This window comes from Papio anubis, chromosome 18, assembly GCF_008728515.1.
Source record: "Papio anubis isolate 15944 chromosome 18, Panubis1.0, whole genome shotgun sequence".
NCBI lineage: Eukaryota > Metazoa > Chordata > Mammalia > Primates > Cercopithecidae > Papio > Papio anubis.
This window is the reverse complement of record NC_044993.1, coordinates 43,095,490-43,116,321: the sequence shown is the minus strand read 5'-3', so window position 1 is coordinate 43,116,321 and position 20,832 is coordinate 43,095,490. Positions and strand designations below refer to the sequence as shown.

Genomic DNA, 20,832 nt, shown 5'->3' with positions numbered 1-20,832 from the left:
TGAAGAAATATGGAAGCAAATATCAAAAGAAACAAAGAAACAGCTTCAATGTGTTTGCTTCTGGGGACCAGGATGGGAGATGGGTTATCCAGAACCTAAGGACAGCCTCTAAGGGGACAAACACACGGTGCCCTGTGTAGATTTGTGTATTTATTTATAACAGTCGTGTTGCAGTGTGTAGCAGTGAAAGGTCTTGTTCTAACACAATCAAATATGATGACAATTTTCCGAGAGAAGGTAGCCACGTGTTGAGAGGAAAGTTTTCTAATTCACACAAAATGCCATAGGGGCTCACGGTGCACCTGGCACTTAGCCGCTCTGAACGCAGCTTTCCTCATCTGCACTGGGGGCCCATTAACTGCAATAACCACAGGGCTGTTGGACATTAACGTAAGCAGTAAGCAAAACATCTAGCACAGCACCAGGCACGTAGTAAGTCCACGAAAATGGCAGCGATTGGAACGGCCATCCTTAAGACCAACCCCACACCTTCTCCCGTCTGACCGCAGATGGTCAGCTCAGCAAGGCAGCAGTGTGCTTGCTCAGTCACTTCGTTGTGGGGTGGGGGGCAGGAGGAAGAAGGGGGGGGACAGTTTCTCAGTCCTAAGCCAGCTGACCTCCTCCCAGCCCAGGCCACCTCCCTGCCCACACCACACCATTACTGGAATGCAGTGCAGAAGTACACATATCCCCTCCATGGCGCCAAGCTCACTTAAGAAAGGAAAGCAGGATGAAGAAGAGCTCCAGAAAGCCACGCAGAGTTCAATGTGGACAACTTCAGGGGTAGCTGCCATCCACATCGTCTGTCCACCACACCCTGCATTTGTTGCAGAGGCCCAAGCTGACCATCCCCAAACTGTCCCCCTAAACCAAAGCTTTCTGCTGACTTTCTTGGCGCAAGATAACCCAGGATTGGGGAACAACTGTCACCAGGTCTCCCTTAGTCCCGTGACCCGACCAATTGTTCCTCGGGCTCTTACTTCAAAGCACACTTGCCCGGAGCTGCCCTTACCGCAAATATCTGGGTGTAACCCGACGCCCGCTACTGGCCTCTGGTGCTGGGACCGCGCAGTGCTGGAGTGGGGCACAGAGTCCCCATCCATCAGCCGCTGTGACTGTGCCAACTCCGTGTTTACTCTGCCTGGAGATGGATGCTGCCCAACCGCCCGGAGCGCTGGGAATGAGGTGGGCTGGCCGGCCAGGCTGATTTCTCTGGAAGAACTCAGGCAGGAGCGATAAGCCTGGCATTTCCGCTTATCTCTGACCCTGTCCCCGGCCCCAGCGGCATCCAGAGGCTTCACTTGGTTATCTGCCTTGCTGGGCTCTATCTGCCTCCCCGGGGGCCTACTTCCTGCATCACTTAGCAAAGTGTCCATCTGTGAAACAAACACTGTGTGGTCCAAGGAGAGAGGAATGAAGAGAGGGAGTCCTCGGGTAGAACTGACCTGAGTTCAAAACCCTGCAACCAGGTGCAAGGGGCCCTGGGGATGTGCAGGGACTCCTTGCCTTCAGGGAGCCCTCAGGACAGAGGAGAGGCCAGGTCCGCAGCAGAGAGGTGGCAGCCCTGCAGGTCTTCAGTGGGGCTGCTTGTACCCTGGCCGGGCCTGGTCGGTCACCTCTGGGCTGGGAGGGTCCTGCTATTGGTCCTCCAAATAAAACTACTCAGGAGGCAGCAAAGAGGCACAGAGTTCCCAAAGCCCGGGGCTGCAGTGCAGGAGAAGACAAGGAGACAAGGACACGTGGCTCTGCCAGGGAGGGCTCCCTGGCCAGATGTTCCCAGACCACCTGGGAGAGACCAAGTATACAAACACACACTGCCATGCATACACACACACACTCTCTCTCTCTCTCTCTCTCTCTCGCTCGCTCAACTTTGGGACCACAAATTAACTAGCTTGGCTGACGGGAAGGAGAGACGGGGCTGCTGGCTTCTGTACGCACTCACAGCCCCTGCGCTGAGCACTTTAGCTGCCTCTCCTTATTTGAGACACACTGCAGCCCCGTGGGGTGGGTCATTGTTTGTCATCTCCGTCTCATAGAGGAGGAGCAACCTGGGGAACTTTAACAGCTGCCCAGGGCCACTCCACCAGAAAGGCATGGGGACAGCGTTCTGAACCCATGCTCATCACTCACACCCTCCGCCACTTTCACAGACAGCAGGGATCTCACACACTGGAAGGGTCATCTCCCTTATTTTGTAGATGGAGATTCTGAGGCCCAGAGATGGAAAGGGGCTTTCTGAAGGTCACACAGCACGTCAGCAGCAAAGACACGGCCAGATGGTAAAACCATTGCCCTTGGAATGACCTGGAATGACCTGGAACTCCCCAGCTCTGTGGGTTGAGAGGTGTGTGCGGGGGTACAGAGTGAGACTGGCCTACGCCCCCAGGCTCGGCTCTGACGGTTGTCTGAGAAGATGGGGAGAGGGCCGAGGGGCGGGGACTCTGAGATATTCAATGTTGGTTGCTTATTCTTTCATAGTAAAATGTCTATGACCTGTCTCATCCCGGCCATGCAGAAAGATGATAAAGCAACAGCCACAGCCCTGCTGGGGATGAATCAAGGAGCTGAGCTGGGGAGCAAAATCAAAGTGCAAGTCTGACTCTACAGAAGCGGAGAGGGAACAGCAGCCGCAGGGAAACCCAGCCTGGTGAGGGCGTGTCCCCACTGGCTCTCCGGTGCCACTGGGTTTGCTCCCAGATCTCACTGCCTTCTGTGTGCGGCCCTGCACCCCTGGGCGAAGCCTTCTCATTTCCTCTCTTCCTTCTCCACATGCAAGTCAAACTGTTCCCTGCCTATGCAAAGTCAGATGGAATCAGCCCAAAAATGCTAGAGAATAACAAAAAAGCACTCTCTTGAGCCAAATCCAGACCAATGGCCATTCATTCATCCATCCATCCATCCATCCATCCATCCATCCATCCATTCATCCATTCATTCACTGAGTAACAACAAACACTTATTAGGAAATAATAACACTAGTGTTGATTGAGCCAGGCATTGTGCTACATCCTTACATCAATTACTGTACTTGCCCTTCACAACAATTCGAGGAGGAAAAAACTGTTATCCCCATTTCACAGACAAGTAAACTGAGGCACAGGGTGATGAAGGCATGTTCCAAAGTCAGTGTAAGATGCTGGATTTAAACGCAGACTCCAGAGTTTGCCTACAGCTGAGGGTGGTATCACTGTAGCTTTCTTTTCTTTCCCTTTTTTTTTTTTTCCTTTTCTCCACTTTTTTTTTTTTTTTTTTTTTTTTGAGACAGAGTCTTGCTCTGTCGCCCAGGATGGAGTGCAGTGGCACGATCTCAGCTCACTGCAACCTCTGCCTCCTGGGCTCAACCAATTCTCCTGCCTCAGCCTCCCTAGCAGCCAGATGACAGGCAGGCATGCACCACCACACCCAGCTAATTTTTTGTATTTTTAGTAGAGATGGGGTTTCACCATGTTGACCAGGCTGGCCTCGAACCCCTGACCTCAAGTGATCCACCCACCTTGGCCTCCCAAAGTGCTGGGATTGCAGGTGTGAGCCACCACACCCAGCCCCTTTTCCACATGCTCTAATCTCACTGAAACTTTCTGCTTTCTGTCTAGAACCCAACTTTTTCTCTGAGGGGCTACATCTTCCAGCTGCCATTTCAGAAAACTCAATTATGCTTGCAGGTTGGAACCAGGCCAACCCACCTCATGCAGGGTTCCACCTGCAAAGTCCTTGAGCACCAGTGTTCCCGATCGCTGCTAATCCAAGGGGGAAGGACCACTGCCCCATTTCACTTGTGGAGAGACAGGTCACAGGGAGAGTCGCACAAAGCTGGGCCTCAGACCTGGCTCCGCTGCTCTCAGGCCTGTGTTCACTGTGGACGAGAGGGTTTCTGGAAGTCCCCTCAACTCCTACAAACATACATACAGCTTCGAGACCCCGCCTCACCTCCCCTGGCTGACAAGAATCAGAGAAGGGACTGCAGGGTCTTGAAGTTAACTCGCTTCTCTCAGCCCGACCATGGGCAGGCCCCGTGCTCAGCACCTTAGCTGCACTGTCTTATTTAATCCCCTTCACTGTGCCCACTCTTGTGGGCTCCAAGCTCTGCTTGTGCCATGGGAAATCCCAAAAGTCTGGACAGCAGTGAGGTTAACACATAGGAACAACAGAGAAACTGTGAAGTGCAGGGGACGTGAGTGAGATGGGGCGACTGTGTAACTCACCAGTGCTCCCAGCCCCACCCCACATCCCATCAAAAAAACTTTCTCTTCACCTGTGAACTCTCTCCCCTCAGTCTACCCCTACCCTCTGAGCTGAGCCCAGTCCCAAGATGTCTTGGTATCAAATCCGAAGAACTGGTAGCAGAGGTGGGACATGAGGGTCCGTAGGAGAGGACTTGGTTGATCTGGGTAGCAAAGTCCCAACATTGGGGTAGGAAAAAGGTGACACAGACACCTAGCAGGGTCTGAGGTCTGGGGAGGGACAAACCCTCAGGCAGCCCCAGGATGTGGGAGAGAAGGGGTGAGGACAGAGGAGGGCTTGGATAAATGTCTGCTCCAAGATATAAATGGTTGTTGGGGATCAAAAGTTGGAATGACACAGCAGCCAGGGAAGGCTTCTGGGGCCCTAGACCTACAGAAACTCAGCCACATGGTACCAGCGAACTCAGCGTGTAAGAGAGAGGCAAAGAAACTGGGGAGGACTTCTTGGAGGAAACGGGACTTAAGCTGAGCCTTGAAGGATGGGCAAGACTTGGAAGGCTAAGAAAAGACGGTTCTAGTGAGGTCACAGAGGGAACAAAGCCCTCTGGTGGAGCCTGACAGGTGGGAGTGAGGATGCAGGGCCCACCCTCCAGCCATGCGACATCAATGGAGGCCCAGCAGGTAGAATAAGACGGTGGACCAGGAAAATTAGGCGGAGACATACAGACCTGAAGCAGCAAGACAGAGGGACTGTGATGCTATGGAACATTTTGGGGTGGGCAGTAACATGATAAAGTCAGTATTTAGGAATGAATGGAAGTGGTTACCTGGGGCGGAGGGATTGGAGACCAGCCTGGTCAACATGGTGAAACCCCATCTCTACTAAAAAATACAAAAATTAGCCGAGCATGGTAGCGCACGCCCATGCTACTCAGGGCTGAGTTACTCAGCTACTCAGGAGGCTGAGGCAGGAGAATCACTTGAACCTGGGGGGTGGGGGTTGCAGTGAGCTGATATCGCACTACTGCACTCCATCCTGGGCAACAGAGTGAGACTCCATTTCAAAACAAAATAGAAAGTGAATTCCACAGGCTGTAATGTGTGTGTATTGCACTGCATGTGAGTCATGACTTAATCAGTTCTGTTAGCATTAAAAAAAAAAAATGGGAAGGAGGATAGAAGGGAGTGGTAGGGACCGGGCGCGGTGGCTCACGCCTGTAATCCCAGCACTTTGGGAGGCCGAGGCAGGCAGATCACGAGGACAGGAGATCGAGACCATCCTGGCGAACACGGTGAAACCCCGTCTCTACTAAAAATACAAAAAAGTTAGCCAGGCGTGGTGGCGGGCGCCTGTAGTCCCAGCTTCTAGGGAGGCTGAGGCAGGAGAATGGCGTGAACCCAGGAGGCGGAGAGCTTGCAGTGAGCCGAGATCATGCCACTGCACTCCAGCCTGTGCGACAGAGCGAGACTCCGTCTCAAAAAAAAAAAAAGAAGGGAGTGGTAGGGACCAGCATCCACATAGAAGCTCAAATCAGCAAGTGTTTACCACTTCTGGGAAGCATGTTGTTGCCAAAACACAGGGGCGCTAAGTGGAGCAATATCTCAGGGAAGGAGCCTTTGAAAGTTCTTCCAAGGTCTCTCATTCCGCCATCCCGCAGGCCAGCAACAGAAGCAGGACCCCTCCCTGCCGCAGGCAAAAATCTCTAAGGATATGCAATGCTCTTCCAGGTTTACTAGGTGAAGACTTCACCTCAAGCATATACATAGAATGCCATTTTTGTTGGAAATATACATGTATGTATGCCAGTATGGTTCATTCCGCATGAGGGAATTGCAGATAAACTATATTTTCTATATTTCATTTATATTTTTCTAATAAAACAGTTTATTACTCAACAATTTTTTTTTCTATAATAGTCATCATTCACCTAGAGCCAGAGGAATTATTCTAGACAGATGATATGCCTAAGAGACAGGTTTAACTAACCAAGAACGCGGAGCAATAGACTCCCGCAGGACCCCAGCTAACGGAAAACATTTACTAACGTTATTGGGAGGTCTGAGGTCAATTGCTTAGGCTTAAATGAACAGAAACACATATATTTAGCAGGTGCAGGAAGACTCCTCAGAAATCACACATGTCACGGGGAAAGAATAATTATCCCTGTGTGCTTTGTTTTTAAATAGATTCCCCACTCACCTTGGGAAGAAATGTTCAGACTCCACGTACAACTCATAAACCACACAGTAGAATTGGGGAGTTTTGTAAAGCAAAGTTGGCAAACATTTGGCAACAATCACTGTAGCATTCTCAGATGATCTGAGCACCTGTATTACTCATCACAGCAACAGGTGGAAAACAATTCTGACGTCTGAGTTACACATGCAGTTCTCCCAGACCTGTGCAAAACCAAAGCAAGCCCATGCACTTACAACCAAGAGCTACTCATTTTTCTTGTCGTTTTTGATCAGACTCCAAAAGTGTTTTCTGGAGGGTCTACATGTCCCTAATGCACGGCTGAAAACACACACACACACAGAGTAGGTTTATCACTGCACTTACATACCACCTTCCATCCATGGGTCCCAAGGGATCTGTCCAAAAATCTTGTTTTCATAAGTCTCCAGTGAGATGCGTAAATATTGTTACCTCCATCTTATACACAGATAAACTTAAACCTGGAGGCAGTTAAGTGGCTTGTCAACAGTTATAACCCAGGACAAGATCTGTGCAAGCTGCCCTCTGGTCTCCCTTCCTCTACTGGCCGGCCCTCTGAGCGTTCTCGTTGGCTCCAGTTTAAATCATGTCCGCAGACCATTGTTTCCCTGGCGATGGAGGTGGTATTCTATTTCCTGCCCTGAATCTGGCCCGGGGCCCTGACCCCACCGCATTTAGCCACAAGTGCATCAGCCGTGTGTGCGTGAGTGGGGACAGCTTGGCTCCCTGGAAACCTAAGTGGCGTGTGTCAGCTGGCCCAAGCCTGCTCAGAGCCGCTCCAGGCCATGCTGCTAATTCCCCCATCATTTGCCCGGAACAACCCACAATGAAGGCAATGACGTCTCTTGGAGCTGGGTGAACAAATGGGAACATCTCAAAGGCAAACTCATTGCAGTCTGGCCCTTGGGGAGAAATAGCTCTCAGGCATCTGGGACCCGGGTGCCTAGATTAAAACAGCCCTCCCTCTGCTCATTTCCGTGGATAATATAGCAAAGCATGCAGATCACTGGTTACATTCCTGATGGGCAACTGAATCTGCACTTATAATTCCCAGTTGCCATGTTTACTTTTATGTTTATTAATTAAGTGTCCTGGAATGACCACTCAGAATTAGATCCAGAAAATAAGAAGTTACTGGGGCATTCACTGGGTAACAAAAATTACTACCTGAAAAGTGTTTCTCTGATGGCTATAGTCACACTAGAAATTGGAAGTGGAGGCTGGGCCTGGTCGCTCACACCTGTAATCCCAGCCCTTTGAAAGGCCAAGGTGAAAATACTGCTTGAGGCCAGGAGTTTGAAACCAGCCTGGGTAACGTAGTGGCCCCTGTCTCTACAAAAAATAAAGATAAAAAACATTAGCCAGGCATGGTGGCGGGCACCTATAGTCCCACCTACTTGGGAGGTCATAATAGGAGAATCATTTGAGGCCAGGAGTTGGATTCCGAGGTAGGGCAACATGGCAAGATCCTGTCTCAAAAAAAAAGAAAAACAAAACAGTAATTAGCCAGGTGTGGTGGTGGATGCCTATAGTCCCAGCTACTTGGAAGGCTGAGGCAGGAGGATCATTTGAGCCCAGGAGTTTGAAGCTGCAGTGCTCTATGATCAAGCCACTGCATTCCAGCCTGGGTGATAGCGTGAGACCCCGTCTCAAAAAAAAAAAAAAAAAGGAAATTAGAGGTGGAGATTTTTGGGTGAATTTCCTGCCAGGTGGTCAGTAAATATCATGTATTGTCACTTTTAACTAATTTCAACTTCTTTGCCTCTAAAGTGCCCTGTGGACCTTACTGGATAACCAAGCACATCACATGAACTAAAGCTGGGTTTGTCAAGTGGCCCACATACTCCCAAAAAACCCACGCGTGCTCCTATCAGAGCCAGTGATCACAATACCTCATCTTGGTTGAGCATATATTCATGCCAGGCCTCCTGCCAAGCATTTTAAATTCCTTAGTTTTAAAAAATACTAGGCTGGATGTGGTGGCTCATGCCTGTAATCCCAACACTTTGGGAGGCCACAGCAGGCGGATCACTTAAGGTCAGGAGTTCGAGACCAGCCTGGCCAACATGGCAAAACCCTGTCTCTACTAAAAATACAAAAGTCGGCCAGGCGTGGTGGCGCATGCCTGTGATCCTAGCTAGTCAGGAGGCTGAGGCAGGAGAATCGCTTGAACCCGGGAGGTAGAGGAAGCAGTGAGCCAAGATCGTGCCATTGTACTCCAGCCTGGGTGACAGAGCGAGACCCGGAGAAACAAACAAACAACAACAACAAAAAACTAGGTATGTATCATTAATATCCTTGTTTTACAGATAAAAAAACTGAGGCCTAGAGAGACCACACAGTCACTGTATTAGTTTTCTATGCCTGCTCTAATTACCACAAACTTAGTGGCTCAAAAGAAATTTATTCCTTCATAGTTCGGGAACTATGCTGACTAATGCGTGCTCTAGGGGCCTCAGAGGAGAGCCCATTCCTTGTATCTTTCAGTTGCTGGCAGCCGCCGGCTTTCGGGATTTGTGGCTGCATCGTTCCGGTCTCTGCCTCCAGAACCACACCTCCTCCTCTGTGTGTGTCACACCTCCCTGTGCCTCCCTTTCATATTTTTTGTTTTGTTTTTTTTTTTTGAGACGGAGTCTCGCTCTGTCGCCCAGGCTGGATTGCAGTGGCCAGATCTCAGCTCACTGCAAGCTCCGCCTCCGGGGTTCACGCCATTCTCCTGCCTCAGCCTCAGGAGTAGCTGGGACTACAGGCGCTCAGCCACCAGCCTCGCTAGTTTTTGTATCTTTAGTAGAGTACGGGGTTTCATCGTTAGCCAGGGATGGTTCGCATCTCCTGACCTCGTGGACTGGCCAGCCCGCCTCCCAAAGTGCTGGGACAGGCTTGAGCCACTGCCCGCCGCCTCTTTCATACACACACGTGATCGCATCGAGGCCCCCGTGGCTAATCCAGGACAGTCTCCCAATCTCAAGATCCTGAACTTAATCACATTTGCAAGGTCCTTTTTTTTGATTTGTAAAGTGACATTCACAGGTCCCAGGGATTAACATAGGAACATCTTTTTTTGGGGGGGACCATTATCTAGTCTACCACAGTCACCCATCCAGTTACTAACAGGTGGTGGCTGCAGGTCTCCCTTCTCATATGCTCAAGAGGGCTCACTGAGCCAGATGGGGTGGCTCACGCCTGTAATCCCAGCACTCTGGGAGGCTGAGGCAGGAGGTTCAGTGGATAACAGAGTTCAGGGTCAATGGGGCACCATAGGATGTTGTCTCTCAATAACAAAATAAAAAGAATAGTATTAGTGGAATGGAGAATGGAGGACTGGAATGGAGTTTGAGGTGGATGGATGGATGAAGGATGAATGGAAATAAAAGAAGAAAAGAAAAGAGGAAGAGAAGGAAGGAAAGGAGGGGGGGGAAGGAAGGAGGGAATGGACGGAAGGAAGGAAGGAGGAAGGAAGGGAGGGGGAAGGAGGAGGGAAGGAGGGGGAAGGGGAAGGAAGGAATGATGGAATGGAATGGAATGGAATGGAATGGAATGGAATGGAATGGAATGGAATGGAATGGAATGGAATGGAGGAATGGATGGAATGGAATGGAATGGAATGGAATAAATGGAATGGAATGGAATGGAAGGAAGGAAGGAAGGCCCGGATCTGGCCCGGAACCGAACTCTTAAGCAAGTGACCCAACTGCTCCGGGCCTCAGTTTCCCCATCAAGGCCTACTGCATGGGATTATTTTGAGGATTAAGTGAGAAAATGAATGTGAAACTCATACAACAGTGCCTGCACATAGTCAGGTGGCCCCTGAGTGGTAGCTGCTCTTGTTAAGAGCAGGATGTAAGCTGGAGTTCTGACCCAGTCTTGCAAAGGGAGACCTGGTGAGTACCAAGTTTCTGCAGATTAAAAAAATGTGAAAATGGGAAGTAAAGTCATCCTGCCACACAGCCAGTGAAATTCAATGCTAATCTCAGCATAGCAGACCTCTGAAAATCTTTTGGTGTGGAACGGTAGAAAAGACCTGCCAGAGCTGGCCAGCTAAAGGATTTGTGCTCTTTCAAACATGGAGACCTCGGCTGGGCGCAGTAGCTCATGCCTGTAATCCCAAGCACTTTGGGAGGCTGAGGCAGGAGGATTATTTCAACCCAGGAGTTCAAGACCAGTCTGGGAGACATAGTGAGAGCCCATTGCTACAAAAAATAAAAAAATAAGTTAGGCAGGCATGGTGGCATGTCACGTGCCTATGGTCCCAACTACTCAGGAGGCTGAGGTGACAGGATCACTTGAGCCCAGGAGGTGGAGGCTGCAATGACCTGTGATCACACTACTATACTCCAGCCTGGGCAATAGAGCAAAACCCTGTCTAAAAAAAAAAAAAAAAAAAGAAAGAAAGAAAGGAGACTTCTCCCTTTCTCCAGGGAAGGTATGGATCTAGATCCTAAAAATGTGTGTTTTTGTCTACAGATGTTCTCATTGGTTTGTGTTTTTGTTTTTGTTGTTTTTTGTTGTGGTTGTTGTTGTTTTTGAGACAAGGTCTCACTCTGTCACCCAGGCTGGAGTGCAGTGGCACAACCACAGATTACTGCAGCCTCAACCGCCCAGGCTCAAGCAATCCTCCCACCTTAGCCTCCTGAGTAGCTAGAACTACAGGTGTGCACCACCGTGCCCAGTTAATATTTTTATTTTTAAAATTTTTGTAGAGATGGGATCTCGCTTTGTTACCAGGGCTGGACTCAAACTCCTGGGCTCAAAAATCCTCCCACCTCAGCCCCCCAAAATGCTGGCATTACAGGAATGAGCCATTGTGCCAGGCCCATGTCTTCATTGTTTTAAATGGGATTTAACTGGAAATTAACTTGCGATAGTCTCTTTGAGGTTAAACCGAGTCCAGTTTCAAGACCTATAACAAAAAGAACAACTGATAAATCAAGAACTTAAGAGTGTAGAGAATAAGAAAAATAGGCAGAAAATAGTAGGAAACAAACAGCAGGGGAGAAACAAGGACATTTTAAACTTGGGCACTTGTTATAAATATATTTGACAGAAGAAATGCAAACTGGCTTGTCTCCTTAACTCGGAGCAAAATAAATTTGATTTGATTCTGCTTCTTTCATGAACTGGGATAGAATAACACGTTTTATTAAATAAGTTTTAGTATTTTATTTGGCTGATGTTTAAACTGCACTTCTAAGTTTTACCATATTTATGTATGATCAGCTCAACTTGTTTATTTCATCCAATTAGGTTTTTCCATTCAACACACTGGGCTTCTTTACAGATATGACCAGGATTTCTCAGTTTCAGTGAGAAACATGCTAAGAGTCAATGAAACGAGAAAGCAACAGATTCTGCCTTTTTAGAAAACTGTAAACTACTTAAACGTCACCCACTAGAGGAAAGAATGATAGCTCTACATCTACCGACATGGAAAGTCACCCAAGGCAATGACCGAGTTAAAAAAAAAAAAATCACAAAATAATACATACAATTTCATCCCGTCTACATTGAGAAGAGACTGATAATCAGACGGATGAACATGGATACGTAAACCCATTAACAATGGTTAGCAAAGACACACACCCAATTATTAACAGCAGCCACTTCCTGGGAAAAAAGCAGAACTGGGGCGGGGAAATAAAGGGAAAAGCCATTTTGTATTTGCATTTTTACAAGAAGCATGTGTTTTTTAGGTTTTTTCTTCTTTCTTTCTTTTTTTTTTTTAGACAGTGTCTCACTCTGTTGCCAGACTGGAGTGCAGTGGCACGATCTCAGCTCACTGCAACCTCCACCTCCCAGGTTCAAGCGATTCTCCTGCCTCAGCCTCCCAAATAGCTGGGACCACAGGCGTGCGCCACCATGCCCAGCTAATTTTTGTATTTTTAGTAGAGATGGGGTTTCACCATGCTGGCCAGGATGGTCTCGATCTCTTGACCTCATGATCCGCCTGCCTCAGCCTCCCAAAGTGGGATTACAGGCATGAGCCAAACCGTGCCCAGCCTAAGCATGTTTTTGTATATTACTTACATATCTTTTAAAGCAACACATTATTTACTTCAGTGGAAATAATATGTTAATTTACAGTTCTTTTACTAGAAATACTACCCATGAGACAACAAATGCTAAACGTGCATGTGGGTTTTTATTTTTCATTTTTTATTAATAAACCAGACATGCTGTCTCTGCCTTGACTCTTCAGATTGATGGACAAGAAGTCCAATAAGGAATAAACTCATACCCTGAGGACAGGGTAAGTGGGTACCACACAGGGATGACAGTCCCTGTACCCTGGAAGCTGAGGGCAGATAGGAGAGGGTTAACAGACAAACAGCAGGCGGCAGGGAAGGGCTGCCAGGAGGCTTGTGAGCTGGGAAAGCTCTAGGGTGGATCAACTGTACCCACCTGCTTCTCTTTCTCCTCCCCCACCTTCCCCCATCCCCAGGCCCTCAGACACACACCCTACAAGTCCAGGCAGCTGGTATCTACCCTCAGGCAAAAGTAAACAAACAAGTCCTTGACAGCTCTTTAAAGAAATTAAGCATTGGGCAGGGCGGGCTTGGTGGCTCACGCCTGTAATCCCAGCACTTTGGGAGGCCGAGACAGGCAGATCATGAGGTCAGGAGATCAAGACCATCCTGGCTAACACCGTGAAACCCCTTCTCTACTAAAACTACAAAAAAAAATTAGCGGGGCATGGTGGTGGGCACCTGTAGTCCCAGATACTTGGGAGGCTGAGGCAGGAGAGTGGCGTGAACCTGGAGCAGAGCTTGCAGTGAGCCAAGATCGCGCCACTGCACTCCAGCCTGGGCGACAGAGCGAGACTCCGTCTCAAAAAATAATAATAATAAAATAAAATAAAAAAGAAATTAAGCAATCCATATTGGAGAATCAAAGGCTTTTAGTCATCACCTTGATACACTAAAATCCTCATTCTGGGCAATCAAGTGACCTCATCCTCCTTGACCCCACACCCAGAGCACCCAGTCAGAATTCTCACTGGGGAGAAGCCACCGAGTCATATAGGCCTTCTTTTTAAGATATGACCAGACAACCAAAGATCACCAAGACATTCCCAGGACCAGCAACCTGAAAAAGAAACACCAAGATATATAGGTGAAAAATGAACTCTGGTAGAAAGAAAGATCATCAGGGAATAGAAGAAAACTTGGCTCAAAGAGGTTTTTTGTTTGTTTGTTTGTTCTGAGACAAGGTCTTGCTCTCTCACCCAGACTGGAGTGCAGTGGTGCAGTCATAGTTCACTGAAGCTCCAACCTCCCGGGCTCAAGCCAGCTTCACAAAGTGCTAGGACTACAGACATGAGCCACCTCGCCCAGCCGACTAGAAGAGGTTTAAGAAAAAGTTTATAAAACCAGAACAGGTCGATCTGAAAAAAGAATAATCAGAAAACACGAGGAAGCAATTAGATAGATTAAAAATATGATAGCTGGCCGGGCACAGTGACGAATGCCTGTAATCCTAGCACTGTGGGAGGCCTAGGCAGGTGGATCACCTGAGGTCAGGAATTTGATACCAGCCTGACCAATATGGTGAAACCCCATTTCTACTAAAAAAAAAAAAAAAAAATCAGCTGGGTGTGGTGGTGGGCACCTGTAATCCCAGCTACTTGGGAGGCTGAGATAGGAGCATTTCTTGAACCAAGGAGGCAGAGGTTGCAGTGAGCCAAGATCACACTTCTGCACTCTGACCTGGGCGACAGAGCGAGACTCCGTCTTAGAAAAAAAAATGATAGCTAAAATAAAATGTTCAAAGGAATAATAAAAGAGGAAATTTCCCAGAACCTAGGGGAAAAAATAAATTGTGAAAGAACAGATGAGAAACAAAAGGACAGTTCAAAACTCTACAATTCACTAATGGAGTCCCAGGAAAAGAGAATAAAGACCAGGATGAACTGCAGTCTGCTATTCACTGCAATCAAGACTGCGCTCCAGCCATTTCCGCACCTTTGCATCTTTCACTCCCAGGGCATCTGATGGGAACCTGTTTGGCTGCCACTGTAGGAGCTTAGCTCCTGGATTTACTATGCCACAAAGACTGGGGGATGGTATTTTGAGGAAGGGGAATTGACAGAGGGTGGTCAAAAAAATGACAAATGTGCACGACTTTCTTAATGTGGCCTGCTCGCACCAAGGAAGCCAGGGCGATAGCCTGTGTGTGGACGCTTGCTCTCTAGGGATAACTCATTTCAGTCATTGAAAGAAATGCTAAAATCAGAGCAGAGTGAGCAGAGCCCTTCAGCTCATCACTGACAACTTGTCTCCAGGGTGATATCAGTTCACCCTCTTTGGGTGTGGTTGTTCCATTGCTTACAATCGCACACAAGTCCCCAGCTCATGTTTCTCCATGTTTGGACAAGAGCATCACAACTTTTTGCAATCCCTTGGTCTACAGCATAGAGCAGGCATTGTCTTGCATGAGTGCCTGGCTAAACCCAGTCTACATTGATGGTAGATTTCTGTCAATTTGAAACAACTGGATTTTCCATCCTAGGACGTTAAAAATTGGTCTGGTAAGACACAGATTCTAGAGACAGTCTTTAGGTTTCAGCCTAGAGAGGCCATGAACGAAAGCCCATAAATCAGAAAGGACAAGGTGAAACACACACACACACAAATGAGGATGTACATGACAAAAGACTCAGATAAGAAACAAAGTATCTTTGTCAACAACGGGGTTTGCAAGAGAAGAGTAGGGGCTGGCCGGGCGCGGTGGCTCACGCCTGTAATCCCAGCATTTTGGGAGGCCGAGGTGGGCGGATCACGAGGTCAGGAGATTGAGACCATCCTGGCTAACACGGCGAAACCCCGTCTCTACTAAAAATGCAAAAAATTAGCCGGGCGAGGCGGCGGGCGCCTGTAGTCCCAGCTACTCGGAAGGCTGAGGCAGGAGAATGGCGTGAACCCGGGAGGCGGAGCTTGCAGTGAGCCGAGATCGCGCCACTGCACTCCAGCCTGGGCAACTAAGCGAGACTCTGTCTCAAAAAATAAAAATAAAAAAAATAAAGAGAAGAGTAGGGCTATGATGTAGATAGAAGTAGATTAACTAAGCAGGGTGTGGTGGATTACTCTGCCTATAATCCCAGAATTTTGGATTGCTTGAGCGCAGGAGTTCAAGACCAGCTTGGGCAACATGGCGAAACCCCCATCTTTACAAAAAATACAAAAATTAGCTGGGCATGGTGGCACGTGCCTGTGGTCCCAGCTACTTTGAGGCGGCTGAGGCGGGAGGATCACTCGAGCCCCGGAGCCCAAGGCTGCAGTAAGCCATGATTGAACCACTGCACTCCAGCCTGGACGACAGAGCAAGACTCTGTCTCAAAAAAAAAAAAAAAAAGAAGTAGCAGATTAACTGGAGACCTGGAGACTTTCAAACCTCAAATGAAGAAGTAGAATCCATTAAAGACAGGTTTAGGGAAGTCATTAAGGTTAGAGGTAGAAAGATGAGGACATGGTAAGAATTCTTAGGAAAGGAGACTTTTGAAATAATACTTTGTTCAGGAAGAAGTGGTGACACCAATGAAGAGAGAACACAGTAACTGAAATAAAAACCAATCAAAATATGAACAAGGGCAGGCGTGGTGGCTCACGCCTGTAATCCCAGCACTTTGGGAGGCTCGGGCAGGTGGATTGCTTGAGTCCAGGAGTTCAAGATCAGTCTGGGCAACACAGCGAGACCCCTGCCTCTACAAAAATACAAAAATTAGCTGGGTGTAGGGGCGCACCTGTAGTCCTAGCTATTTAGGAGGCTGATGTGGGAGGACTGCTTAAGCTCAGGAGTTTGAGACTGCAGTGAGCCATGATTGCACTACTGCAGTCAGCCTGGGCAATAGACTGAGACCCTATCTCAAAATCCAAAACAAAATGTGAACAAAACACTAGAATCCACCATTTGAATCTGGGCCAGGTGTGGTGGCTCATGCCTGTAATCTCAGCATTTTGGGAAGCCAAGGTTGGAGGATCGCTTGAGCTCAGGAGTCTGAGGCTGCAGTGGGCTGTGATCGCGCCACTGCACTCCAGCCTGGGTGACAGAGTGAGACCCTGTCTTAAAAAATAAAAATAAAAATAGACCTCAAAACCCCCCAAAATTTGAATCTGAAAAGAAAACCTGCAACATATGTAGCGAGAACACCTGCATCAACCAGAAAGGTTACGATGAGCACTTGGCCTTCTGCGCTCGGAAGTAACATTACCAACACAGCTTAAGGACCAAAAGGTCTTTATATCCACTGAAATCCTCTATTTTCTAAATAATACCTATGTTGCTTTCCTAGTCAGTTGCAATAATACTAAGTTATTTGAAATGTGTTTTCCTGTTTCTCCTCCACTCAACAAGCTGTCAATACTTCTGCTCCAAAACAAGAGTCACACTGACCTAGGTTTGTATCCAGGCTCTGTCACGTATGAAGTATGTGACCTGGAGCAACTTTCTTAGCTCTTTGAGCTTTGTTTTCCTGATTTGTAGTGATCAAACACAATCATATATGGAAAGTATTTGGCACCGTGCCCAGAGCAGCGACTACTCCAGAAATGGTCACTCTTTTCTACCGTTTTTACTATTGTTTCTTGTAACCACACTCAAATGTTGGCACACCATAAAAGAATTCATAACTGCTCACATGTGTTCAAGTGATTTTTTTTTTTTTTTTTTTTGAGACAGAGTCTGGCCCTGTCGCCCAGGCTGGAGTGCAGTGGCATGATCTTGGCTCACTGTAACTTCTGCCTCCCAAGTTCGGTGCCTCAGCCTCAGCCTCCCCAGTAGCTGGGATTACAGGTGGATGCTACCATGCCTGGTTACTTTTTTGTATTTTCAGTAGAGACAGGGTTTTGCCATGTTGGCCAGGCTGGTCTCGAACTCCTGACCTCAAGTGATCTGCCCGCCTTGGCCTCCCAAAGTGCTAGATTACAGGCATGAGCCACAAGGCTCAGCTTCAAGTGATTCTTTTAAGTTGTAACAAACATGAGTTTTACTTTTTTTAGGTGTTTTATATTCCTATAACCTCAAAATCCCACTTAAAACTTTGGACCCCGAGTTTCCTGATGAAGAGGAGGGGTGACATTTATCTGTATCCCTAACGCCAAGGGCATGTGGCTCCCAACCGAAATAGGGCACCTGGCAAGCTTCTGTCAGAGTCATTGCTGTTGCTGGTGACGTGAAATGGCAGCAACCAAAGGCCAATAAGTGAGTGGTTTGTTTTGTTGTGTTCTTATTTTACTAAAGAGATAAAATTTTCCAAGCAAAAGAAAAGTGAAGCTTAACAGGTCTATCACGGGAGTCTTATGAGTCTCATTCCTAGATCGTATCCCTGGTCAGCCACTGTGGGTTTTTTTGTTGTTGTTTTTTGTGTTTTTTTGAGACGGAGTCTCGCTCTGTCTCCCAGGCTGGAGTGCAATGGCGCGATCTCTGCTCACTGCAAGGTCCGCCTTCTGGGCTCACGCCACTCTCCCACCTCAGCCTCCTGAGTAGCTGGGACTACAGGCGCCCGCTACCACGCCTGGCTAATTTTGTTTTTGTAGTTTTAGTAGAGACGGGGTTTCACCGTGTTAGCCAGGATGGTCTTGATCTCCTGACCTCGTGATCCGCCCGCCTCAGCCTCCCAAAGTGCTGGGATTACAGGTGTGAGCCACCGTGCCCAGCCTTTTTTTTTTTTTTTTTTTTGGATACGGAGTCTTGCTCTGTCACTCAAGCTGGAGTGCACTGGTGCAATCTTGACTCACTGCAATCTCTGCCTCCAGAGTTCAAGAAATTCTCCTGCCTCAGCCTCCCATATATCTGGGATTACAGGCATGTGCCTCTACCATCTGGCTAATTTTTGTATTTCTAGTAGAGACAGGGTTTTACCATGTTGGCCAGGCTGGTCACTTGAATTCCTGACTTCAAGTGATCCACTCGCCTCGTTCTCCCAAAGTTTTGGGATTATAGGCGTGAGCCGCCACTCCTGCCTCCTGGTCAGCCACTCTTTAGCTGCATAGAAACAGAAAGGGCAGACTCTGGAAACAGCTCAGATACATGGGAAGCAACTTGAAATCACCATCTGCTTCATCTATTGCAAAGAAAAATCTGTCACATATGGGCAATTATCAAGGAAACATGAAGCAATTTTCTATGGAGTACTTTCTAGATATGTTAGATATAAAACATCAGAAATAATACCAAAAATCCAAAGATCACTTGGGGAGCAGATAGATTTGGGCATTAAAACACAACCCCTCCCAGGCCAAGTGCGGTGGCTCACTTTGGGCATTTGCGGCAGGTGGATCATTTGAAGTCTGGAGTTTGAGATCAGACTAGCCAACATGGTGAAACCCCTTCTCTACTTAAAAATACAGAAAACTAACTGGGCATGATGCTGTGTACCTGTAGTCCCAGCTAACTGGGAGGCTGAGGCAGGAGAATCGCTGGAATCTGGCAGGCAGAGGTTGCAGTGAGGCAAGATCGCACCATTGCACTCCAGCCTGGGCAACAGAGCAAGACCCTGTCTCAAAACAAAAAACAAAAAAACCACAAGCCCCACTGAAACAATCCCATTCAATTGTTGTTCTCAAAAATGGTCAAGTGATTTAAATAGATATTTCTATAAATAGGACACAGAAATAGCCAATAAGCACATGACAAGCTGCTCAATGTCACTAGTCATTAGGGAAATGTAAGTTAAAACCACAATGAAATATCACTTCGCACCCATTAGAATGGCTATTACTCACAAAAATAAGAAATAACATGTATTGGTGAGAAGGTGGGGAAACTCAGACACTGCATGGCTGATGGGAATGCAAAAATGATGCAACCACTGTGGAAAACAGTTTGGTGATTTCTCAAAAAGTGAAACATAGGATTACCACATGATCCAGCAGTTCCACTCCTAGGTACATAACCGAAAGAATGGAAAACAGGAACTCAAACAAATACTGGTACATCTATGGTCACAGCAGTATTATTCACAGTAGCTCAAAGGTGGAAACAACCCAAATGTTCAACAGATGAATGGGTAAACAAAACGTGGAATATATATACAGTGGAAAGTTATTCAGCCTTATTATTACTCATTCAGAAGGAACGAAATTCTGATACCTGATACGACATGGATGAAGCTTGAAACCATTATGCTAAGTGAAATAAGCCAGATACTGAAAGGCAAATGTTGTTATGATCCCACTTATATGAGGTACCTAGAATAGGCAAATTCATAGAGACAAACAGTAGAATAGAGATTGCTAGGGGCTGGGGAAGGAGAGAATGAGGAGTTACTGTGTAAGGGGTACAGAGTTGGCCGGGCGCGGTGGCTCAAGCCTGTAATCCCAGCACTTTGGGAGGCCGAGGCGGGCGGATCACGAGGTCAGGAGATCGAGACCATCCTGGCTAACATGGTGAAACCCCGTCTCTACTAAAAATACGAAAAACTAGCCGGGCGTGGTGGCGGGCGCCTGTAGTCCCAGCTACTCTGGAGCTGAGGCAGGAGAATGGCCTGAACCTGGGAGGCCCGAGACTTACAGTGAGCAGTCAGCCTGCCTCCAACCTGGAGTGATGACACCTAGCTCCGTCTCAAAAAAGAAAAAAAAAAAAAAAAGGGGGTACAGAGTTTCGAGTATGGGATGATGAAAAAGTTCTAGAATTAGATAGTAGTAATACTACTAGTAGTAACACAATGCTGATGATACACACAGCATTGTGAAGATATACTAATGTCACTAGAATGGACAGTTAAAATGATTAAAAAGCCAGATCTGATTGGTTCATGCTTTTAATCTACAGCACTTTAAGGAGGCCAAAGGCGGACAGATGGCTTGAGCCCAGGAGTTCGAGACCAGCCTGGACTATATGGAAAGCCCTGTCTCTACAAAAACACAAAATTAGCCAGGTGGGGTGGCAGGTGCCTGTTGTCCCAGCTACTTGGGGAGGAGTTGAGGAGGGAGAACTGCCTGAACCAGGAAGTTGAGGCTGCAGTGAGCTGTGATCATGCACCACTGCACTCCTGCCTGGATGAGAGTAAGACCCTGTCTTGGAAAAAAAAAAAAGGAAAAGAAAAAGTAAAATGTTGTTATATATTTTTACCACAACTAAAACCGTAGCTTCCACCTTGACCCACATTCTAAAAGTTCTTGGGCCCACATATAATGCATGAAAATGTTTGATAAGTACATCTGGGAAGCAGCTCAGCCACAGGAATGATACCATAATACATAATGAACAATGGAAATGATCTGAAGCAGATTTCTCTTACTGGTAAGGTCAGAAGTGACTTTTTTTTTTTTTTTTTTTTTTTTTTTTTGGAGACAGTCTCATTCTGTCACCCAGGCTGGAGTGCAGTGGCCCGATCTCGGCTCACTGCAACTCCACCTCCTGGGTTCAAGCGATTCTCATGCCTCAGCCTCCTGGTAGCTGGGATTACAGGCGCCCACCACCACGCCCAGCTAATTT

General features: G+C 47.5%; 1 protein-coding gene across 6 annotated transcripts in view; it reads right to left on the bottom strand.

Moving 5' to 3' along the window:
- The window catches only part of MYLK3 (myosin light chain kinase 3), an 80,398-nt gene that overhangs the window by 49,198 nt on the left and 10,368 nt on the right, over nucleotides 1-20,832 (bottom strand). The window contains exon 1 of one of the 6 annotated variants that reach the window (XM_017953322.3): nucleotides 6,752-7,671. The exons of 2 other annotated variants lie outside the window; for them this stretch is intronic. Coding sequence is in view for 2 of the 4 variants with exons in the window: in XM_017953319.3 (XP_017808808.2) it covers nucleotides 6,752-6,802 (51 nt within the window). In the remaining 2 variants the exon portion in view is untranslated. Of the gene's footprint in view, nucleotides 1-1,012; nucleotides 1,428-6,747; nucleotides 7,672-20,832 lie in introns of those variants that run through there. 3 more of the 6 variants (XM_009196368.4, XM_017953319.3, XM_017953321.3) reach the window with 3 other exon arrangements.